This window comes from Durio zibethinus, chromosome 25 (assembly GCF_047325235.1).
Source record: "Durio zibethinus cultivar Kanyao isolate XHJ-2024 chromosome 25, ASM4732523v1, whole genome shotgun sequence".
Taxonomy (NCBI): Eukaryota; Viridiplantae; Streptophyta; class Magnoliopsida; order Malvales; family Malvaceae; genus Durio; species Durio zibethinus.
In genome coordinates, this window is record NC_143186.1 from 11,420,035 (window position 1) to 11,446,109 (window position 26,075).

General features: G+C 30.0%; 1 protein-coding gene and 1 pseudogene across 1 annotated transcript; both read left to right on the forward strand.

The window, feature by feature from the left end:
* Window positions 1-11,840: 11,840 nt before the first annotated feature.
* LOC111276580 (putative F-box protein At1g67390) lies at window positions 11,841-14,337 on the forward strand. The gene is made up of 3 exons (XM_022862330.2): window positions 11,841-13,030; window positions 13,131-13,310; window positions 13,779-14,337. The coding sequence occupies exons 1-3, from the start codon at window positions 12,038-12,040 to the stop codon at window positions 14,163-14,165; spliced, it is 1,560 nt and encodes a 519-aa protein (XP_022718065.2). The 5' UTR covers window positions 11,841-12,037; the 3' UTR covers window positions 14,166-14,337.
* An 848-nt stretch (window positions 14,338-15,185) lies between these two features.
* On the forward strand, window positions 15,186-20,910 carry LOC111276327 (sugar transporter ERD6-like 8; annotated as a pseudogene).
* Window positions 20,911-26,075: the final 5,165 nt, after the last annotated feature.

Sequence of the window (26,075 nt, forward strand, 5' to 3'; positions counted from 1 at the left end):
CGAAAGTACTAGAAAGGATCTAAATTCCATAGATCAATCTTGATGATGGGGAAAACTAGTGATTAGTGATTATCTACATATACAGTTGAATAATAGCTCTATATTGGTGGAGGAAATTAAATTACACCAGTATAAAATTAATAATTTTGACATTTTTTATAATTTCGTGTAAGTTTAATAGTTTAACAAAACGGTCATTGGATTTAACAAAGTAATTGCTCCAAAGGTGTACATAAAATTCGAAATCAATTCGATATTCTATCAAATCAAATAAAATAATCTTTTCAATAAAAATTTAACAGTTGAAAATTTTAATATATTTTTAATTAACACTTATCAGTTCGATAAATATAATTTTAATTAACTTAAAATTATAGTGTATGATCTATATATATATAGCATAAAATACAATGGTAGAATTAAACAAATATAAATAGTTTAAAAGTTATGAAAGGGTCCCTCCTCGGATTGGTGAATGTTATGCCTAATATGAAAGTAGGTGTAAGAAAAATATTATAAGAAATAGAACCAATTTTCTCCTATGGCATAAAGAAGTATAAAGGAAGTTCAAAGTGGGAAGGAAAAAAAAAAGGTGATGTGTAATTTCTTGAATTGGATTATGCCTTTTTATTATCCTTTTACCCGTCATTTCTTTCTTTCTTATCAAGGTTCCTCCTAGAATCAAAGAAACCAGGAATTCTTGCCCTCCTCTTTGCTTTCCTCTCCATTTCCCTTTCTCTCTAATTCTCTCTTACCAGTCATAGTATGAGTGAACTAACTATGGAGTAAAATGAAATGGACTATTCATATCAAATGCAACTGAACTTTTTTTTTAATAAGATAAAACCCCTGGTTCGTCTAGAGAAAACATTACGCAAAAATGTCAATTGAATTAACCCAGGTCACAAAGCTATCCTAGGATGAAACGGTGAACCATCCCTGCTCAAGATATGAACAAAAGAGGATGTGATTATGTCTACAAAGTTAGATATGCACATCCCCTTCTTGACTTGAGCACCAACCCAGCCTGATTGGCTTTTCTATTGATCCAGGAACATTTGAACCCTTCCAACTTTTGTTTCCTGACATGAATATCCTTCATGACTGGGAACACTCTCCAATTTTCTTTCAGCTATAATAATAAAATAACCCTTAAAACTTTATCATTTTATTTAGATAAATTTTTATATTTTTATTACACTTAAATAATTTTTTAATTTTTAATTTACATCCAAATGAACTTTTAAACTTTAATTTGTATCTAAATAAATTATTAACCTTTAATTTATACTTAATAAACTCTTAACATAAATAAATTTTTTATTTGAAATAAAAATTTATTTAGATATAAATAAAAAAATAAAAATTTATTTGAGTACAATAAAAATATAAAAAGTGAAACAGTCAAAGAAAAATTTTTTTTTAGTATTTTGGTCTTTCCATTTTTCCCTTATAAGTAACTCCGAAACTGTCTCCAGGACAATCATAGACTCAGCAAGACAGGCTCTTTCCCTCTAAGCCACAGCTTCTGCTTCGAGGCTGGACCTAACAGCACACCTCTTTCCTACTCCTGCTATAACTTCCTAAGCCTCATCTTTTATGACAACGCCAATACCAGCTTCTTTGGACCCTTTATCAACAGCACCATTACAATTACCTTGAACCAAGCTGGTTTTGGTTAGTCCTTCTTTCATTTCCTTTCTGTTTTGGCTGCTCTTGACACATAGGAGCTACCACACTAGAAAGTTCAGAAACAGCACCATTAACCTTTCTGATGCTGGAAATTGTTAGGATATGTAGGTCCAACCCCACTGGTTTTGACCAATTAAAAAGGCCTAAAGTTTTTTTTTTTTTTTGTCTTTTAACTACTTAATAAAAAGAAGAGGAGGGGTTGTGTTTAAAGGTGAGGAACAAAAGATGTAGCTGACATAAAGGGACAAAGAAAGCGAAAAAAATAAAACAAAAAGGGAAAATAGAGAGTTAGTTAAACGGAAGTTAATTTGTGATCCAATTGAGCTAAAATTTTATCAATAAATTTATGATTTAGAGTCTTACATTTTGAATGGTGAAGATCAAATTTAAAACTCTCTAAGAACAAATTCAGAGTATATTTATTGAGTCACTTATTTGGTGAGATTTCTCAAATTGTTTCTCTAATTGTTAATTAGCTCTAGTTTTAGTTAGAGGTGAACTTTGTACATCAATTATTTGATAATAAAAATTTTTCTAGCAGTCCGTGACTTTTTCCTCTACACTAGAAGGTTTTTCAAATAAATCTTTGTGTGTTTTATTTTTTCTATGTTGTTGATTATTGATTATTGTCTATTGTTATAAGTTGATTGCGATATATTATTTCTGCGTTTTGTGTTTATTGCTTTAAGCCCAAAAAGGGTATTAGAGCAAGAATTATTTTGAGACTTTGATACAAAAGTAGCTCAAGATAGAAGTAAATTTTATTTCAAATCATGAAAGGTGATACAGGTTTCAAGATAAAATTGACAACATTAAATTATGAAAACCTATGATAGAGGATCGTTTATACTGCAAAGATTTGTATGAGTCAATATTGGATGATTTGGCTAAACTAGCAAATATGAAAGATGAAAGCTGAAAGAAGTTAGGTAAAAAAACGTTGGTTACAATTAGAAAATGGATTGATATTAGCATGCTCCATTATGTAGTGCAGAAGACAAATATTCACAATATTTGAAAAAAATTGACAGTATTGTATAAGAGAAAAACAAGTATGAATAAAATTATACTTGTTAAAAGCTTACAACTTTATAGTACATGGATGAACAAAAGATTACAGAGCACTTAAGTGGTTGTTAAGATATATTTAATCGGATAATCGATATAAAGCTTAAGATAGATGATGAAATGAATGCGTTGTTTCTTTTGGGTTCATTGCCAGACAACTGGAATACTCTAGTTGTGACTATTCTTAATTCAGCTCCTGATTACAAGATAACATTGAAGGTGATAAATGATAGTAGGTTTAACGAAGAAGCAAGACAAAAAAACTTAAGACTCTAGGAATCAAGCTCTTGTTATAGAGAATAAAGGTAGAAACATTGACAGAGGTCAAAACTTAAAAGGTCGTACTAAGTCTAAACATAGATCTAAGTTCAGAGATAAAGTGAAGTATTTTCGTTATGGTAAAGCAAGTCATATAAAGAGATATTGCAAAATCTTGAAGCAAGAGTAGAAAGATGAAAAAGACAAGCATCCAGATAATGGTAATGTTGCATCAATGAATTCAGATAATGATTTAGTTATTTTGATTTATACACATGGTAATTATAATCATGTTGGTGGTCTTGGCATTAAGTGGATAGTTGACATAGGAGCAGTATATCATTATGTTCTTAAAAAAAAGTTGTTTATAACTTACAAAGTAAAAGACTTTGGTTGCACCAAGATGGAAAAAAAGAGTGTGTCATAGATTGTTGGGATTAGTGTTATTGTTGTACAAATTAATACAGACTGTATGTTGACTTTGAAAGATGTTAAACACATTCAAGATATGATAATGAACTTGCTTACTATTAATGTTCTTGATAAGGAAGAATATGATAATCGACAAAAGAATTGGTAGTGAAAACTTTTGAAAGGATCTATGATAGTTGTAAATGAAAAACTATGCTGCACAATGTACAAGACATAGATGTAATTGAATGAAAACTAGATAAATATCGTTGAGGATGATGCTTTAGTAAACTTATGACACAAGAGGCTGGCACACATGAGTGAAAAGAGGTTATAGGTTTTGGTAATGTAGTATCTTATTACCTTGACCAAAGGTATGTCTCTCGATTCATGTGATCATTATTTATTTGGCAATCATCATAAAGTTTCTTTTCATAAGAGTTTTCAGAGAAAAAAAAATATATTGGAATTGATTTATTCTAACGTATGTAGTCCTATTGAGGTTTAGTCATTGAGTGGTATCAAGTATTTTGTTACTTTTATTAATGATGTTTCACGTAAGACTTAAGTGTATATGTTGAAAAACAAAAGCTAGGGATTGCAATATTTTAAAAAATTTCATGCCATGGTGGAAAAGATGACAAGGCTTCCCTTGAAGTATATTCAGACCAATAATGGTAGGGAATACACATCTAAAGACTTTAAAAAGTATTGTTTAAAGCATGAGATCAGGTATAATAGAACCTAAAATATCACAGTATAATGATATAGCTAAAAGGATGAACTGCACCATTGTGAAAAAAGTCAAATGTATGTTAAAAATGGTATAATTACCAAAGCTATTCTAGGACAAAACAGTTAGCACAACTTGTTATTTACTTAATAGATCACCATAAGTTTTTTTGAGTTTTGATATTCTAAAAAAAGTGTGGATAGGAAAAGAAATTCCATACTCTCACTTGAAAGTTTTCAGGTGTAAAGCGTTCATACATGTACCGAAAGAGTAAAGGTCTAAGCTTGACAGTAAAGCCATACAATGTTTGTTTATAAGATATGGTAATGAGAAATTTGGCTACAAGGTACGGGATCTAGTGAAGAAAAAGATAGTCAGAAGCAGAGATATAGTCTTTCATGAAAAAAAAAACCATAACAAACCCTGAAAAAAATAAAAAGACTACACGAGTTATTATTGAGTGCGATGTTTCAATACCGATAGGGATTCTACAAGAAAAAGTCACAAATGGTTGAAATGAGTAAGAAACAGAACTTAAGGATATGAATGAGCCAACCTCAGGTAGGGATGAGCCAAAAGTAATCAATTTGGAATAGAGGGAACAATCCTCTTTATCTGAGAATGTTGAGCAGGGTAAGCAGTCGTTTTCACCAAAAAGTGTTGAGTAGAGAAGAGCTACCTTTAGCATCAGGTGGCATAAAGTCTCAATCTAAAAGATCTATTAGAGAGCACAGGCTATCCACTGGATATTCAAGTTCAGATTTTATTTTAGTTATCAGTAAGAGAGAGTTAGAGAGCTTTCAAGATGTGCAAACTACTTCAGATAGAGAGCACTAGTTAAAAGTAATGAAAAAAAAGATGAAGTCATTGCAAAAAAAAATACATATGATCTTGTTAAATTTTCAAAAAAGAGAAAGCCATTAAAGAATAAATGTGTGTTCAAGTTAAACAAAGATGGTGACAAACTAGTGAGGTACAAAGCTCAATTGGTGGTGAAAAGTTTTTTTCAAAAATCTGGCATCAATTTTGATGAGATCTTCTTTTCAGTTATGAAGATAAGTTCCATTCAAGTGGTACTAAGATTAGCAACTAGTTTAATCTTGAGCTTAGGCAACTTGATGTTAAATTGCATTCTTACGTAGTGACTTACAAGAGGACATTTATATCAATTAGCTTGAGGGTTTTGAAGTGAAAAGAAAAAAGCACTTAGTTTACAAATTAAAGAAAAATGTGTATGGCTTAAAACAAGTTTCGCGATAGTGGTATAAAAAGTTTGATTCTTTTATGGTAAGTTATAATTATAAAAGAATGATAACAAATCCTTGTGTGTATGTTAGAAAATTTTCTAATGGTAACTTCATTATTCTGTTATTATATGTTGATGATATGTTAATTGTGGGACAAGATGCTGGTATGATTTACAGGTTGAAAGAATAATTGTCTAAGTCCTTAGGCATGAAGGATTTAGGTCCAATAAAGTAGATTCTCAATAAGGATATTATCCAAGATAGGAGAGCTAAAAAATTGTAGTTGTCATAGAAAAAGTATGTTGAATGGGTGCTGAATAGATTCAACATGCAATATACTAAATCAGTTAGTAGTCCACTTGCCAACCATTTTCATCTAAGTAAGAAATCTTGTCCAATAACTAAGGAAAAGCAACTGGCTATGTCTAGTATTCATTATTCTTCTGCAATCAGTTCTTTGATGTATATTATAGTTTACACACGACTTAATATTGCTCATGCAATTGGCGTAGTAAGCAGATTTCTTTCTAATCGAGAAAAAGTTAACTGGGAAACGATGAAATGGATTTTCAAATATTTGAAGGGCATCTCAAAAATTTGCTTGAGTTTTGAAATTTCACAATCAGTTCTAGAAGGGTTTACTGATACTAACATGGCAGGTGATTTTAATGGTAAAAAATCTACTTCAGGGTATTTATTCATTTTTACAGAAGGAGCTGTATCTTAGCAGTCTAAGTTGTAGAAGTGTGTTATTTTGTCAACTGCAAAGACTGAGTATATTGCAGTAACTGAAACAGGTAAAAAAATACTTTGGATGAACAATTTTCTTGAATTTGGATTGAATCAAAAAAAGTATGTGGTGTTTTGTGATAGTCAAAATGCTTTAGATTTAAGTAAGAATGCCATATACCATGCTAGAATAAAACACATTAATATTAGATATCACTAGTTACATTCAGTGATTAAAGAACAATAGATACTATTGAAGAAAGTCTATATTAATAAGAATATAACAAATATGTTGACTAAGATACTTTTCAAAAAAAAGTTTGAGCTCTGTAGTAACTTGTCGGAATGGATTTACTTGGCAAAGTTAAGTTTCAAATAAAACTGTTATAGTGATGAATCTCTTCTTAATGAAGTTGGAAAGGAAGATTGTTAAGATATGTGGGTCCAGCCCCATTGGTTTTGGCCAATTAAAAAGTCCAAAAGCCTTTTTTGTCTTTGACCTAAAAAAGTCCTACTTAATTAAAAAAAAAGAGAGGGGCTATGTTTAAAGGTGAGAAACAGAGGGTGGCATCGAAACCAAAGGAAAAAGAAAGCCAGAAAAATAGAGAAAAAAGAAAGAAAAGAGAGTTGATTAAACATAAGTTGATTAATAGTTTGATTGAACTAAAATTTTATCAATAAGTTTATGATTCAGAGTTTTACATTTTGAACGGTGAAGATCAAGTTTGAAGCTCTCTAGGAACAAATCTAAAGTGTATCTGTTGAGTTACCTATTTGGTGAAATTTCTCTAATTGTCTCTCTAGTTATTGATTAGCTTTGGCTTTCGTTAAAAGTAAACTTTGTATGTTCATTATTTGATAGTGGAGATTTTTTTGGTGGGTCATAATTTTTTTCTCTACATTAAAGAGTTTTTTATATAAATTTTGGTATATTTTACTTTTTTTACATTGTTGATTATTGACCGTTAGTTATTGCTGTGAATTTGTATCTGTATTGTTATATTTATTACTTTAGGGCCCAACAAAAAACAGGATGAGGTTCTTTCTTTTGACAGACAACTGTACATCTATCTTTCCAAATCAACCAGCCAGCCATAGCCATGGACTCCATTAACTTGGTTTTTTTCCCTCCTGGTCCAGTTCCGGCATATTGAGCAAATCTTTGAACCATTCATCCTAGGTGGTAATTTAAATGCAGAATTCATAAAATTTCATATCGTTATCTCAAAGATCATTTTTCTGATATTTACAGTGAATAGATATCTACAATTTTAGTGACATACACTTTTTCTATGCAGTTTGCAGGGATCGGACGAGTGCTTGAATGTATTTGGAAGAAATATTCAAAGCTGTGGAGAGTAAATGGAAGATCCTGTAAACATCCTGTTATTCATCTTTCACCTTAACATAATTTTGGAAAGGAGTCCTCTTGGTTTGATGACACTGTTATTTTTGGAATTGTATTTGTTGAAAGCAATCAGTATGCAAGGTGACATTCGGTTTGCTACGTTTAATGATCCCTGCTGATGGGTTTGTTATTAAAATCTTTGGAGCCCTGGTTTGTTTCTAAGTTGATTTCAAGGTTCGTAGATTACGGTGTTGATCAAAAGAGGAGCCATTTTCAACCTTGTAATGTGTCAATTCTAATTGCATGCAAAGTTCAACATGGACATTATATAAATGCTAACAAAATTATTATAAAAAAAATAAAAAACTAAAATAAAAATACGAATTCTTCTAATGCAGTGAGAACATGCACTACAAACTTTTGCAGTGATTTGATGGTTTTATTTTCTTATGCAAGTAAACGATAACAACTAATATGAAAGTAAGAATTTCTTCGTGGAATAAAGATTTTTTTTTTAACGGACATTGAAGTTTGGAGATTAAAAAAATTATAAATTATGAAATTTAAAATTTAAACTATTATTAGAAGACTTTAATGTATTTAATTAGGCCTATTATAAATGGTAAATTAAATAACAAAATAAAGTGACACAAAAAATATTTATTAATCTTTCGCTTCTTTCATTGACGTATATGTATATATATAGCAAGAGTTAACTTTGCATTTCTTTCCAATCTTTGCGTAGAACTAAACTGGAGACTGAAGTGAAGAGAGAAATTAAAGAACTCCACAATGCGTGCCGGAAAAACTAGTCAGAAGAATCCACGCATGAATAGAAGAGCGAATCAGGGCCTCCCCGTCATCTTCGTTCTTGAACGATTGGCTGTTGAAGACGAGGTTTTGGATTCCCTCCCTTGTTTATTCTCTCTGCTTTTTCGTTTTGTTTCTGCTTGTTTCTCTCTCTCTATACACATTCTTTATTAGGGTTTAGGCCTCTGTTTGTTTGGTTTCTTGAACTTGAACACAACTTAAAGGAGCAAAGAAAAGAGAAATGGGTATGCCCTGCTTATTGTTTTGCTTGCGCAGCAAGAAAATGAATATAACAATGTCATCTTCCCTCGTTTCTTGCAGCGAAGAGCACCCAGTTCTCCACCATCCGGTGCTAAAGCCTATTTAGAGGTAATTCAAGATTTCAACTTATTCTTTTACTTACAATTAACCCATTTCTTACAAATTCACCTTGTTTTTATGAATCTTGGCCTGCAATGCTCACCTTAGGTTCTTAAGACCTTGCTGAATTCCCGTCTGGCGAAGTGTGGCAGACTTGGGCCTATCTATATCAAGATTGAAGGACAAAGAGCGTTTCGACTGCATCCTAGTCTTGCAGGGAATATTGATTTGAATAATCTTCAAACAAGAGAGTTTCAGAGACTTCTGGGTAATTTTCTTTCTTTCTTTCTGTTGGATACTGCTCTTTTTTTCTTTATTCTATACATCCACTTATAATCACCAACGTTTGTACAGACGATTTGTTTCAAAGAGGAAAAATTTGCGGACGGGGTCGTGACCCAGCTATCCGCGATTTCAAAGGTCGCTTTAGAGATCTATTTGGTGGATTTACAGTCATAGGTTAGCAATGATTCTTTCAAGTTTTAATTTCTTTCCTTCTCTGTGTTTACCACTATGCATTTATATTTTTTCGTCATATATGTAATTTGCCTATAATATTTACCAGGGTGTGTCTCTGGGGAGGAATTCAATGATGTAGCCAACATGAAGGACTATGCCTTTTCCCCAAATAAAACTTACGTTTTTGTGGTAGGTTACAGTAGTTATTAGATCATTTCATATCCCTATTATTGGGTTTTTTTTTTCATGCGTCAAGCCAATTTGAAACTCATGATTTGATATGCTTGAAAATTGATTAGATTGGGAAGTTGAAAGGTGGTGTAATGGAAGGACTCATCACTCAGTATCTTCAAGGTATATATTTTTTGAAAATGCTTGAGAAGTTGTGTACTCCTTAATTTCCCTCTCCTCTATATTTAGGCTATGCTTGGTAGCAAACGAAGTTCAATATTGGTGTCATCTTTTACAACAGAAATCCTGCAACAAAAGTTGTGGATAGTACATTCTGCATGCGCAGATCGAATCAAACTGTTTTACTCTGTCTTTCAATCCCTTTTGGTTCTTTTAATCTTCATGATCATCTTCCACTTAGTTTAGTGAGCATAAATTAAATGTATATGTTTCCATTTTGTTTGATTTATCATGTCTGATCTTAGCTTGGTTGTAACAAGTGCTTTGTTGTATCAGCTCTTGATATTCCTATGAGTGAAGAAGCCCTTGCCGGATGGGTTTGTAATGAGCTTGAAGGACAGTGGAATCTCTAAATTTCTGCATCTTGTTTGCACATCAAATTACCTTTCAGAGAAAAGCAAAACTAAAAGTTTTACAGCATTCATATATTACCTATTGAATTTTTCTCACATTGTCCTTTCCTCTTAATGATTTAGAAGAAATTCAGAATGTGTCATCAGTAAACTAGGAATTGTTAGCCTTTTCTTGATTCTGTCTCTCTCATGGCAGATACTATAGCCATTTGATGATTGTGAGTTGTGACCTGTTTCTCTTCTAATTTTCATTTGGTAATAATTTCCATTGGTATATTTTGTTCATTTATTGAACAATTTAAGTAAATTAGAGGTGGGAAATACTAAAGGTCGTTTGAAACCCTATTTGCAACAAAATGTTGCAAATTTTTGTATAAATCTCCTCGTTACAATATCGCAATTTTAATAAATTATTACCTACAAATTAAAATTTACACACACAAAAAGGATTATGCGAATACTTTTAATTTGTATCATAAGTATACATAGCCCCTTACATCAATTCTTTTAACTAATCAAGTATTAAAGAATAAAGTCTTTAAATCACTCATTTCAATAGACTCGAAAATTCGTATTTTTGTGTAATGTTTAATATGTATAATGATACAAATTATTAAAATAAAAATATGATGTAAATTATAAAACGTATTTAAATTTTAAACTCGAATATGACACGATTATTATGTGTGTTACACATTATACGACACGATAAAATCGTATACAATTAATTTGTTTAAACACAAAATGAACAAATATGTACGCATAATATGGATATATCTGAATAAATATTACTAATATAGATATATATAAATAGACATAACTAACATAAATATATATATAAAAATACGGCTAAAATAATAAGTAATTATAAATTATCTATCATTTACAACATAATAAACTTAACATATTAATAATATAAAAAAATAGTTATATATTAAAAAAAAAAATTTACACTCATTTAATATGTATTTAAAATATATATTTAAATTTTAATATATATTACATAACCATATTAGTATTTAGTTTCAAATTCAAAATATGAAGTACTAAAGATTAAATAATAAAATGATGTATAGGACTAATATTAATATTTATATTGTATTTATATTATTAATATAAAAATAATTTTATAATAATTTTTAAATGAGTATTATATTTCAATATTTAAAATAATCTTTATATGGGATTAAATAACTAAGTATCATAACTAAAAGATTAAAAATCAGAATAATCTTTATATGTTTTTATTAAATTAAAATAAATATAAAAATATGTTAAACATGTTAAACATATTAAACATATACTCCTATGATAGGATTAAATTAAACATGTTTTTCATATTATATCATGTATTAAACGTGTATCCATATAACATGTTTTATTTAATTAATGTGTTTTTTGCGTTTTACACGTGTTTAGATGTATCAATACATTTAAAATATAAATTATCGTATCTAAATTCGTATCAATATGAATAAATACAAAACATGTTTTTTAAAAATACATATACAATTTTTTTCATGTTATTTTTGTATTGTGTCATAGTGTCGTATTTGAAATTGTCAAGTTTACATTCCAAGAGTAAAAATGACAAAACAAAAAAAATCATTGATGGAAGGCGAAATCCATGTATGTAGCAGTAATTTTGTTTATTCATCCTTCAGAAAAGAAACAAAAAAATTAAGATAAAGTTTACACATTAGCATTTGATTTACCGTTTGTTGCATATATTCATGCATGCATGATTGTTCCGAAAAAGGAAAAAAAAAACAATTAAAAGGCAACCAAGCTTGCTTGCTATATGTAATTTTATTTTTAATTTTACTTTTTTCTCTTCTAATTTTTTTCAAAACAAAATTTGCAATCTTGGGGTTTTCCTTTTTTTTCCCTGTAACAAGCCATAAATAGACAAAGAGAATAAATGAATTTCCTTAAGTGTGAATGTAAGAGACAGGTCAATAAACATTTAAAGACAGGTGCTTCTTCTTCCCTTGCCCTCGACACGTTTTTTTTGCATGTCCTTCATTGTAAATGACGATAGATACCCTTTCCGTATTAAACTTTTCATCACCAAATCTGCAACTATTTCTACATCTATATATATTTTATCAATTTTCTGTCACAACCCATCTTTTCAAAGAAATCAACGAGTGAAAAAATGACATCAAATTTGGCAAAGGAAGTTCCTCATGATCATGGCCCTGATTTGATCAACAAGCTTCCTGACACACTCTTGACTGAGATTCTATCAAAATTACCAGCTGATGAAGCTGTAAGAACAGGTATTTTATCAAGGCGATGGAAGGGTTTATGGAGGTATGTTTCTCGTTTAGATTTTGATCCAAAAAGGATGATGAAACCAAGCAAACAGATTCTTTATCAAGAGCAAATGATCTCTCAAAGACTTGGAATCAATTCCTTGAAACATGATGTGAAGAAAGAGATTTTCCATGCTGTTATGATGATTAACAAGGTATTGTTTTCTCATCGATGTAACTTGATTAGTTGCAAAATCATTCATTTCCCAGATAGCTGCAAATATGGTCAGCTTGAAAAATGGATTGAATATCTTATATCAGAGAAAGGGGTACAAGAACTAGCTTTCACTTGTGAAGAAAGTCCTAGTTGTCAGCAGAATTTTACAGCAAGATTTAGTAATCTGAAATGGAGTTTGCCATCAGAAATTTTCTCATGTGCAACTTTGCATGCACTTGAGTTGACAAATTACAAGCTTGAAACTCACTCCCCTTTTGATCAATGCCAAAATCTAAAAACCTTGAAACTCAAATGGTTGTCTCTTCCAACTAAAATCCTTGATGGAATCATTTATAGTTGTGGGTTTTTAGAGCATTTGAGCCTTTGTTCTTGCACCGGTTTCAATCGAGTTCGGATTGTTAGTGATAATGTTAACACTGTGGAGCTGGAGTATTTGAAACTGAAAGAGATATACTTATCAACGAAATCCCTTGGGGTTTTGGTGCTTGATTCTATAAAATGTCCAGCCAAAAATTTGGTTATCAATGCCCCAAAACTGAAGGTGTTTCGTGCATATTGCAATCCGAAACATGGAAATCCAAACCAAATTGTCAGAGATCCAGAAAATAAGCCATTGAAGGCTGCAGAAATTCTTGAGCATTGCAGTGGTCTATTAGTAAGTATTTTCATTATCTGTTTTGTTTTTACTGCATCCTGTGAATTTTATACAATCTCATATGTATATGTTTGATTATCTGATAAATTGTTTTGGTTAGCCTCCTCAAAGACCTGAAAATGATCAAGCTTATGGTCATCGAGAGGATAACTCTAGTTTTTTCGAAAATTTATGGAAGCTATCGATTGATTTGGACTTGAACAACATAAGGGAAGTGTTGATACTTTCTTTCGTTTTACGAGTATGCACTCATCTACAGCAACTTCAAATCAATATACAGGTACATGCCATTGCCAATGAACTTGAGCTTTGTCTTCAGAGGCTGATTTATATTATATCAAACATTTTTTGATAAATATATATATATATATATTCTTCTAGATTAAAGCTTATTAAATGAAATGCATTCTGATTTTTGGAATAAAATGCATCAATTATTTGTGATTTTTGTGTAATATTTAATTTTAATTTATGATTCTTAAAATTCAATTATTAGATCACGATCCTTTAAAAGTGTTTCAATTAATTCATTCATTCCGTCATCATAAGAAATTTAACTAAATATGTTAAATCAATACCACGTGTATGGATGTCCAGATGATATAAATTTTAACCAAAAAATCAAACTAATTCCTTTTCTTTTTTGTCATGTGAACTTCCACATGATTGACAGAATCGAGTGAATTTGAAACATTCTTAAAGGTCATGGATATGTGATGCAATTTGCTCTTGATTTTTGTATATTTAGGAAATGCAATCTAAATTGAGGGAAGCGACCTCAGATAATGGTACTCAAAATTGCTCATTGCCATATCCAGAGTCAATGTTATGGGATAAAAGGGAGCTATGCGATTGTATCACGCGTAACCTAAGCGTAGCATCGATAAAAGGATTCAAAGGAAAGGAGAGAGAATTGGAATTTGTTAGGCATCTCATAACAAAAGCTACTGTGATGAAGAAAATCAACATATGCTGCAGTGATAGCTGCTCAAGAGAAGGAGCTGAGGCAACACTTAGGTTGCTGTCATTGCCAAGGTCATCCATCAATGTTTCAATAGTCTTGCAACCAGGGCCTGAATTTGAATCGGCTGAGGTTGGTGCAAGTTTTGAAAGATGGATCTTAACCCTCAAGTAGTCATGATTGAGTTTTAGAGTTCGATATATGTGATAAGATAATTTATATCGTATTATATGTTGTTTTATTTACTGAATCTTTAAAAATTTAATCATAAACATAATTACGATGCGTTAAAAAATTTTCTCGTTACACAAGCAAAGAGATTCTAGTTTATTTATTCATCATCAGCAATTTATACTTCCCATTACAACTTTATAACTGCTCTTAATTAAGGGTAATGTTAGAACATATATAAGAACATGTTTGAAATTGATGCATTAATGTTACATAAATGTCTTGTTTCATCAAACATGCTGCTTCCAGAAAGAGTAGAATGTTCTTATACATATAATTGACTTGGTTTGCTATCCTCCTTCCAATAGCACTCTCACCAAGACCATATTTATCCCATCAATTCCTTTTCTTTTTCCTTCTTTTTTCTTTTATAATGTGTGTATATGTCATGGTGTTGCTATTTTATGTTGGGTTACAAATGAAAAATAACTCTCTTTTTTTTTTTTTTTTAATCAAATCAGTCCCAGTTGTTTTGTTGAATCTCATGATTTTTTATACGGGTACAAAATTTTATCTTATTGAATAAGGAATCGGAATTTACTTAAGAGGTTTTTTTTTTTTTTTGTCAAAATCTACTTGAGAAATTTAATAAAAAAAAATTAATATTTTCTGTTAAGTTTACATTTGAGATTTACAAATTAACTATTGTCCAATAATACATTTGGTTTGATTGATGTTTTTGTTATTTGTTTTCAATAAAAAAATAAAAAATAACTAAAAATAAAAAAATAAAGTAAAAAATAAAAACATCACCATCCAAATAGATCTTTATTATTAGTTTTTGACAATTTCACATGAAAAAATCTTTTCCCCCTTTATATGTTATTATTAATCTATTACATTAAAAAGTTCATTTTCTATGTATCGCCGGTAAGGTTTTCAAACCAAACAAGAGCTATTACAATTTACTGGATGTTTTATTAAATTTTTAATATAGTTTAAAGAGATATATGTAAATTGTTCATGGCTAAGGTTGCTCACCCAGCCTATGTGTCAGGCATCAAACTGGGATATTAAGGCCTACTCCAACCAAATTCGGCCCAAATTGTTATAGTTTATAAATATGCAGATTTTTGCGTGTTCATTCGAATTGGATTGGACTGTTTGTTAGATTGTTGAATCGATCATTTGATATTTAAATAGGTTCGGTTTTATTATTTTAACAAACCTGCAATTAATTTTCTTTAAATCATATTGAATCAACTATTTAATTAATAAATCGATAAATCGATGAGGTTTTATTGAATTGAAAAGGTTTTAAATTTTCTAATAAAATAGCTTTAAAAATTATAATTAATTTAAGTTTTATAATTAAAATTAGAGATTATTGTATTATTGAATTAAAATAATATATTTTAAAGGAAAATATAAAATATAAAATATAAATAAAATAAAATAATGTTGTCCTCCTTTACACTTTATGCATATTAAAAAATCAACTTAAAAAAACATAACCTCTTTCTCATTTGTATTTCTATATATGTGACACCCTCACATGAAATTAAAGCTCTAAACTGGTCTGATTTTATTGAATCGAACGTGTTTAAAATTTTCAAATAAAATGACTTTATTAATTATGATTAATTTAATTTTTATAATTAAAATTATAGATTATTGTGCTATTTAATTAAAATAATATATTTCGAAGTAAAACAAAATATTAAAATTAAAATATAAATATAAATAAAATGGTGTTATTCTCACGTTATGCTCGATAAAGAATCAACTCAGAAAAACAAATTCCCTTTCTCATTTCTATTTTTAGGTGACACACTCACATGAAATTGAAGGATAAAAACTTGGTTGGTTAAAATTAAAACTTTATCTATGAATTTGCAGCTAGATTGATTTTATATCAAAATATCATCATTTTAAATGTATTTTTATTTTTTATTTTTTAAAATTATATTTTACATGAGTTTTTTTGTTATAATTTTATTTTTTTTGTTTTAAGTTTTTTAGGATATTTACTTTCGTTTGGTTCTCTAAATTAATATGATTGAATTATTTGATATTTTGACTAGTATTTTCAGAATTTGAGTTAGGAGTTATAAGTTTGAATTTTAAATTTATTATATGTTTTTTTATATATATACTTTTTAATATTTCTTATATTATGCTATATATTTTAATTTTTTTTAAGTATGAAATTATCTACTATAGAATTTTATTATTTATCACATAATTGATTAAAATTTTAAAATATTTATATTTTTATTTATTCAAAAATTGATTTGATTAACCCACGATTGAACCAATGATCCAATAACCTAACATATTAAACGATTTATTATTTGATTTGGTTTTGATAATTATAATCTTTTAGTTACATTTAAATTTAATTAAAATAATAATATTTAACATTCTTTTGAATAATAACCAAGCCTTCATGGATGGATTACATCGGATCTTGAGCAAAGATCTGTAAATGCCAATATACCTGACATAATTCAAATCGACCCCTAAGCATCTAGCTATGTATCATAACTCTTCCTGTACTCAATTCTTTAAGTCCATAATCTATAACATCTTTTACATAATATAAAAACTGTCTCCATTTGCTTCTTACTTGGACAGCTAAGCAATGTATTAAAAAGTAATTAGGTAGTTAATTTTAGGATGAAAGGTGGTTTTTAAGTTTGGGGATTTGTTTCATCTCTACTTCCCGTTTCTCTTTTTTTGTTAGGCTTTTCAGTGTTTTTCTTATTTTGTTTGTTTTTTTTCGTCCAGGTCAATTTTTTCTTTTCTCCTCATGTTTGATTTCTTAAATTTTTTTCACTCTTTTTTATAGATGGTTCGTTCTTTGTTGATTTTTGTTGTTGTTTTGATGTTATTATTTCTGATTATGTTTGTTGTTCGCTTAATTGTTTTTTTTTTTACGTTGTTAAGATTGTTTTTTTATGTGGTCATAGGATTTTTTGGATATTAATTTTGTGTTTAGATTTTCTTTTTCATGTATGATTTTTTTTGTTATGTTTTTTTTATTTGGATTAATAATTGTGAGATGTAAATTAATAAAAAGTTTGGCACTAAGATTTCCTATTATTGTTGTAACTGAAATTTTTTAGTTTTGCAGATTGGATACTCTTATCCTACACAGCAAGCAATAATGGAAGAACTTGAAATTATGTTGTCATTTGCAGTTTTCAGTATTTGGATCCATGCTGTCGATTGCTGCAATGGTTGGTGCAATCACTTGTAGGCGTGCTGCTAATCTGATTGACCGAAAATGGGTATAGGCAGGTGGAGATTTCCTGTTATGTGTCATCATATGCATTAAGCAACTTAGTATTTGGCATCTTTTTGTTATTAAGTTCTCCAGTTAAACGTGCTCTCTTCCTGTCATTGTAGACTATGAGGATGTTATCAGTCATCTGCATTTCAAGATGGCTCATAGTCTATTTATCTTTGGTTTGTTTTATGTTCAATTCTCAATCAATTTTTAATATAATCTTACCTTTTCAAGATGATGAGTGAACTTTCTTTTGCAAAGACCTCTATCTTTGGATTTTGGAAGATTTTTAACAGGATATGCCATTGGTGTTCACTCCTATGTGGTATACTTTCAATTACATTTTTTAAATGTTTTTCTTGTTAACATATAATTAATTATTTTTTTACATGATAAATTGAGATTTTGTAATTGCATCATAGGTGCAAATATTCATTGCTGAGATAACCCCAACAAACCTTTGGGGGGCTCTATTAACATTACATCATGTATCAAAGTTAATTCAAAGTTCCAAACTCATTTTACTAGAACTATGTTGATATACATTTTCATAAGCCATTCTTTCTTGACTTGAAGATTTTACAATACAGGTTTTCATTGCAAGTGGTCTTCTGGTGACATATACAAGAGGTGCATTGGTTACTTGGAGAGCAATGGCTCTAACGAGTAAGTCAGCGTACTTGTCTTGCATTACTACATTATGCTCATGGCAAGAAAAATTACAAATTAGAAGCAGATTTTAGTTTTCAAATATAACGGGAAAAACAGTAACAAGAAACTTAATTATTTCATGAGGCTTACTTGAAGTTGGTTCTTGGTTGCAGGCGTGTTCCCATGTGCCGCTATGATTTTCGGGCCTTATTTCATCCCAAAGTCTCCTAGATGGCTGGTAAGATAAGTTCTTAATAAAACATAGAACTTTAAAAAAAATTTTAACATTATTTTCATTCATAAGTGCATTGCCCCAAAAGCATCAAATAACTATTATCCTCAAAATAAAAGTTTCAGATATAACCGACAGAATAAACTTTTTAAATTTGCTTAAAAGGGTAATAAAAATATGAAACTAGATGATTTAACTAAGTCAGCACAAAGGTCATCATTGGAGTTCCAAATGAAGCTATAAGATAATAAGTATTAGGTAAATTCTTTGGTACATGCAATGGTTGGCTGCTAGAATGAATTCCATGCTGCATTGAAGAAGCTTCGCGGAGAAAATGCTGATGTTTTGGGAGAAGAGGCTGAAATTCAAGTACTTACCTCATTGCATTTTCTTTTTGAGATTAATTTTAAGGTAAAATTTGATTTCATTTCATAGGATGCTTTAGCAATTCTCCAACATCTTCCAAAAGCCACTGTGATGGATTTGTTTCTTAAAAGAAATTTACGTTTGGTCAGTGTACGTATCATTCTCTCTTGGAAATTATTTCCCTCAGAATATTGTTTTCACTTCAGTTAATCCTTTTTCCTTCCTTTTTATCCTCAACAAATGGCATACAGATTGGAGTTGTTTTCTAACAGATTTTGTGGATACAATGGAATTGTTTTATATACTGGCCAAATTTTTACATTTGCAGGTAAACCTACTTCATTTAAATTATTATAAAGAAAGAAAAAAAGCATCAAATTCATGAAACTTTTAATATTCTATTGATGTGTTTTCTTTTGTACAAGTATGACATATTAATTTTTTTATTGCAGGAGTTCCTCCAAATGTTGGAAGCATTCTCTATGCTTATCTACAGGTTTTCATCTTTTTCTTTCACTTTCTCAGGTTTTTTTTATTTTGAACAATTATCAATAACATTTACAGATGAGATTGTGTTTCCCTTCAGATAATTGTTCTTGCACTTAGTGCTGTCATAATCGATAAAGCTCGGAGAATGCCTCTTTCGATGGTTGGCATGAATAAGACCGTCCATTTTCAAAATTTTCATAAGATAAATTACAAGATAATTAAAGAATTTTTATATCATATTAAAATGCTTATTTCTCTTTTATGATTGTTTACTCATTTCAAAGCAAGGATATATATCCATGTTGTTGTTGGAACTGGAACATTCATTTTAATGGTGAAAAAAATCTTGCAATATTGGTTGTCTCAGCAGGCTGGGCAACGGTAATTTGCTTTTCATTTTGTCATAATACTTGGGAAGGGTGATTTATAATTATTTTTTGTATGCACTTTAACTGAGCCAGGTTTGTATAGGTTAGGGAGCAAGGATAGCAGAAAGGGGAAACAAGTCCTTTTCTTGCTGAATTGCTACGTCTTGAAGAACAAGCCAAACAACAAGGTCTGGGTCGATGGAGCAACGTAATCTCTTTCCCTTTTGTAACAATCCATCATAAATTCAAATTCTAAATCTTTTGGTTGGATTTTGATCTTAGGTATAAGTGACTTGTTTTCTCCTTTTGTTGTTCTTTTTTAGGATAATGTGTTTCAGTGCTTTGAGATGCTTATTAGGTGAATAGTATTTTAAACTTGGTGAATATGTTGATTTCAAATGGAGGTAAAACTTGGTGTTTTGGTAATTAAGCCTATTGTGCCCAGGATGCCAGCAAACTCTTATAGCAAAAATATAAAAAAGAAAATTTTTTTTAAATGTCTGTTAGAATCTTCTAAGCTCCAAATCTACCAAAAATATATAAAATTCATGGGGATTTTTAGCTAGGATTTTTTTTTAAAAAAAAATATCTTTTTTATCTATTTGTTTGATAAATACCTGCTTTCAAATCTTATCTGTTTGTGGGTTGATTTTTGTTAGTACAAAATTTAGTGAAATTGGAAAAGCTAGAGCTTACTTCTTTAATTTTGATCCAATTACTTGCTTTTTATTAATTGAGAATGCAAAAATATTTTCATAGGTTTCTCAATTTTGTTTACTTATTTTCTATGGAAGAGAAAAAGGGTTATAAAGGAAATTTAGTAGTTTCAAGTCCTAAAGCATTTCCTAGTAGTTGTTACAAGCAAATAACTGACTTAAGGAATAGTATAGATGTTGAGGATGCAGCAGGTCAAGTAGCAACGTTTTCAATCAAAGTTGCTGCATTAGAAACAGTTAAAAGAGTCTCAGCATGGTATTCAAGCTTTTCAAATTACATGCTATTCGCCTGTTAATTATATTCAGAAATTGGCTCCCTTTAAGGGTTTGGTTAAAGGAATGCAGGTTTATTCTTTAACAACTTTGTAAAACTTCCATTTTTAGTTAATTGCTAGATTGAATTATTTGTGATGAAGGGTTTTTTTAACAAATGATTGTCGATTGTTATTTATTTTAATTGTTCTAGATTTTGTCGAGGCCACGCTTGGTTCTTTCAAGCACAACAACATTTTCTGATCAAGAGTTTAATGGTCAAGCCTCAGATGGTAGTAGTGGTTCTCCGGTGAATACGGAATCACATTCTGAGGAACATTTTGTGCGGTTTGCCTTAGATGGAAGGTACATAAAGCATTGAAGTGTATTAGGTTTTTTCTTTTTGAGCTTCTATGTTTTTGTCTTGGCATGTCAAATTTTGATTGAAGTTATATTTGTACCACTGCGATCAAAGACCGGAAACGAGGTTTCACTAATCTTAAAAGGATGTCTATTTATTTTCTGATCTTAATAGCTTTGGTTGACTTTGCAATAAATTGATGTTGTAGTATGAGAGGTTAGGTTAGATTGAAAGCAAAACAGAATTTTATATGAGGAGATGCTCTATTTGGCCTGATTGCTTAAGGGATGCAATTTAGTTTTTGGGATAATATCCTATTTGACCTTTAAACTATTGTATTTTTTTTAATGCGATATTTAAACAAAAAAATATTTTTAATCAGTTACTTAAATTATATTTTTATATGTTAATTTGTCTCAATTGTTAACATCATTAATCTTAAATGTTAATGTAACATAAACATCCAATAAAATACTAGTATATGTCAAATAATTTAATTAACGTTATATCATCAATGTCACGTCAATATTGAAACAAAATTTTTAAAAATCTAAAAATTTTTCAAAGATTTTTAAAATTCTAAAAAAAAAAATTTAAAAGTTTTAAAAAATTAAAAAAATTCTAAAATTCCAACCCTTAAAAAATACAAAACAATCCTTAAAAAATTCCAACCCTCCGAAAAGAAAACAGTTAGCTATGAAAACAAGCAAGGATTATCGAATGCACATGAATAGTATTTGAGCATTTTCCCCACCAAGGATGCCATGCAAATAAATTTTACCGATTTAATCATACTCATGATGGTTTCTCAAAGTTCTTCAAAACGAGGTAGATTCAATGACAGTTATAAATTCTAACATTTGGCAACCAAAGAAGCGAAATTATTTTTTGGAAATGGTTGGTAACAAATTCTAAATATTTTGGCATCTAAATTATAAATTTGGATGCTTTCCTTGTTACTTGGAATCTTGTGCTAACAAACAAAAAATAATTCAATGGGTCATTAAACAAATAGCATTTAAAAGAAAATAACAACAGAAATATACTACAAACTACTATTTAAAAACAGTGGATCATAACCAGAGAAAACCCAGGTAGCACAACACTGACTACCAAAACAATTGCACTAGATCATTGTTGTATAAAAGACAACAACATATCACTACAGTTGGTTTCAATTTCTCCATGTGTCATACAAAGTATGAATTGTACCCCTGCATATGTAAAAATATTTTATGGTTATATAACACAATTAGCAGATGTCATCAAAGAATCCTCTAGCAAAGACGAATAATAACAGACACGCCTGTATAAGAAATCCTATATCATACTTCGTCAACAAAGGAAAACCATCAAGAGTTATCTTCCCTGCAACAATAAGTTTCACAAGGCCATCATCATCCTATAAAAATGCATAGTGTTTTAATCATCATGTCACATGCACTATTGAAATGAAATCAGTAGCTAAGTCATCGTTGATAGTGGACTACCTCAAATTAGTAGGTTGCATTATTTAAGTGTCTTTAAGCTGAATGTCTTTGTATTTTCATGTGTGCATTCATGTCCTTGTCTGCGTATATATACATATATATACAACAAGGTACCATGACTACAAACACAAACCTCCGAAGTTAGAGGTGACAACTTTTCACGATAAAATTTTTTGTTTTCAAAAACAATCCTACCATAAAAGTTGAGTCGTTCAAGATTTTCCTGCAAAAAAAAAAGCAAATTGTCTCCCTAGAACAGCAAAGGAACTACCATGAATTTTGCACTTGTTTAATAACCAGAAATAAGAAGGCATTAAAACCATATGAGATGCGAAAAAAACACTAAAAGCAGAAAAGAAAATTCCGTCAAAATAAAGCATATTGTAAATAATTTAAATGAGGAGAAAGTCAGAAAGAGGAGGAAAACAAGAATAAGTCGTAGAAGCAGACTACTCAAAAACCAAGTTCTTCACTAACATAAAAATCCCTTAACATTTTAAAGAATCTACCATCAGTTAAAGCCAAAATCTAATATTGGAAAGACCCTTAAATGTTAAAAAAAACCTACTTTTACTAAATTTATAGACCTTAAAACAAATAAATGAGCCTTAAAAGTAATATTAATTTCTAGAAGAATAAGTACATTAATTAGAAAATCAACAAAAAGCAAATCAAACCTCTCAATTCCCACTTAGGGCTTGGTAATCAACTCTTAAGCGAATTGAAGAAAGTTAAAATAATAAAATTGAGCATAAAAAAAAAAAGAAGCAAAGTTCATATAAGCAGAGGATGTACCGTATGAAAAATACTTAGAATAAACTTGGCCAAGCTTTTGAACACGCTGTCTTAAAGGGCATGAGACTTTTTTGCACATTTGGCCAAGCTTTCTAAATCTTTCCAACCATTTAACATCCATTGTTGTAGCCTTGTAGGGTTACCATCGCTAATATTGTTGCTAGCTGCTTCACCCTTTCTTCCACACTATTGATGTCATTACTCAACAAAAATGAAGCGGTGCAAAATACCTTCAAATGGAATCAAACACTAATCAATCAGTTATCATAACAAACCTTTCAAATCCTATTTTCTAATGTTTGCAACACATCTTTTTTTCTTTACAATAATAAGACATAATTTATTAAAAAAATAATAACGGCATTTGGCTTCCTTATGAAGTTAAAGCAACACCACAAGATTCTTTAGAGATTAATACCACTTACCCCTTAATTGTTGTCTTCCCTCACTTTTCTGACCTTTCAAATTTTCTAAAACAATATTAAAGAAAAATCTTAGTGAGTTCATAGATGAAAAAATAAGTTGGAAATACATGAATTATGACAAAAATACAGATTACAAATTCATATACCTTTGGAATCACCAGGTTTTCTTCATGCCTACTCATCTTTTTTTAGTCTCTCTTTAGCTCTTGGCAAGATTGTTTCAAACACTGCAATATCAACAAGCATTGTATGCATTCTCTACAAGACAGTTCCAACCAAAGACAACACAAAAATCAATCAATTGCTTTCAAGACATTCCAAATCTGTCTTAAAAACACAAAGCTAAACAGTTGGCGTAACTGTATTTACTGGAGTAATCTAAAACAAACCAGACTTGTAACAAAGTTTGCAATTTTGTAAAAGGGTTATTGTAGCAACTGGTAAACGTGATGATTTCCAATACCTTGCTGTGAGACTTGGGTTGGCTTGAAACCTTCTTCTCCAAGTTTTCCTCATAAGGTTGGCTTGTAACCTTCATATCCCTGGGCCCATTTTGAGAGTTAGGTTTCTTTTTCTTATTTTCCTCCTCCTTGATGAGAACCCTTTGAAAGCTAGGTAGTTCATTGCTTAGAGACTTGTGAAAGTGCAAGGGAAGTCTGGTTTTGTCTTTCATGCCGGAACTAGGTTTGCCTAATTGCATTTTGGTGATGGACATCTTAGGTATTCATGAAAATTTTCAATCTTGGTTGACATATAGTTTTACTTTAATATACTTCTGTTTGCACTTTGCAGATGTTAATAGGTGAGAAACCTGGCAGGAAATTGATTCAGTTACCGTCTATATTTGTGCCATGGCCTGACTCATATGAGAAGATTATCGATTAATTAAGAAGGCTGAAACGTAAGTATGGTTGGAACGATTTATAGATTACGATACTGATGTATGGGCTGTTTCTGTCTTCTGATTCAGTCCAACCCATTTGAATTTGCAGGCTCAATTCCAAATCGTAAATCCAAGTAAAAAGTTTGAATTGGCCGAAGAAAGGAATCCATTATCCCAACCGCTTTTTAGGTTGTTAGGTTTAAGTTTAAGTCCAATAAGCTTGTTACTCGTTTGGACTTGTTATAAACAAATTATAGACTAACCTGATCCAAAAAGCTCATCAACCAAACCACACTAAGCCTAGTTACGTTAAGCCACATTCATGATATTTCGGTAAATTAGCTTATGGAAGCCGATATTGGTCCAAATTAACACTGCATGCAATTGAAAATTTTGAATTTTGGAGACACAAGAAGTCTCAACACCAACTTCCCAAAGGTTTTGTAATTCTTAACACCAACTTCCCAAAGGTTTTGTAATTCTTCTATCAAAGATTACAAGTATATATTTATATTGTTTTCAAAACATTTTGGATTAGGAATTAGCAGGGAAAGTATAAAGTTTGGTTATTTCATGCACATCCATAAAGCAAGTTATAAGATGTTAATATAACAAGTCAAGTGCCATTCATGACACTCATAGTTTTAAAAGAGATAAAACCATCATAAGCCAATCTCAAATGAACATTACAAGAGTCAAAGAAAAACTCAAGATATCAAAAATCTAATTCTTTCCAAGCTGGAGAATTTGCAAAATATCTTAGACGCTAGAGAATTTGCAAGGTATCTTAGACGTCAATACTTAGAACGCTTATATTCATATCACATCATCAATGGAGCAGTCTTTGAAAACATAAATAACTTCTGTAGTCTTGAAATTCAAGGAAACCAACTCAAAATCTTGGTAGCTTTTTTCTTTTTTTTTTTTTCTAGTGTTATATCTTCAAGGTCATTTCTAGTCATTCAAGCTCTCTTTTCACCTAGAAGTGCCATATTTTAAATACATTTCTTCATTATTTATTTGAAGAAATTTTATTGTCGGATTTATTAAATATCTTATAAAAAATTAAATATCAAATCCCTTTATTTATTTACAAAATAATGTCATGCAAAAATACTATCAAAATATTGTAGACACCTTAATCTATCTGGGGTTCTAATTTGGTTAATTTTGTTAATAAAAAAATAAAAAAAAAATTAAAAAATTAAAATATAAGTAGTTAAGTTTATGTGAAATTGTTGGAACTGGTTTGTAAAGTTGGAGTTAGATTTAAGGTTAGAAGTCAAAGGAAATTGAGATTTATTTTTAGATTAGAGTTCTCATATTTAAAATCCTATAAATACATGCCCACACAGATCACACAAACACCTAAAAAAATTTAGGGAGAGAGGCAGAAATCAGAGAAAGCAGTCAAAAAAAATTTTTGAAGATTTTTTAGGGTTTTAAAAAATTTTTTTTTAAAAATCTAAAAAATTCTCAAATTTCAATGACTTTTTTCAGTTTTTGTCTCAAGTCGAGCCAAGCGAAATCACCTTTTAAGCCATTCCAACTTTTCTTCTTGCAACCGAGCCACGCTGTAGCCATTAAAGCCGA

Bases quoted from the DNA above. Each gene is read 5' to 3' on its own strand.
- LOC111276580 (XM_022862330.2), top strand. From the start codon at position 12,038: ATGACATCAAATTTGGCAAAGGAAGTTCCTCATGATCATGGCCCTGAT. The intron at 13,031-13,130 runs GTAAGTATTTTC...TGTTTTGGTTAG, and splicing joins AGCATTGCAGTGGTCTATTA to CCTCCTCAAAGACCTGAAAA. The intron at 13,311-13,778 runs GTACATGCCATT...TTGTATATTTAG, and splicing joins AACTTCAAATCAATATACAG to GAAATGCAATCTAAATTGAG.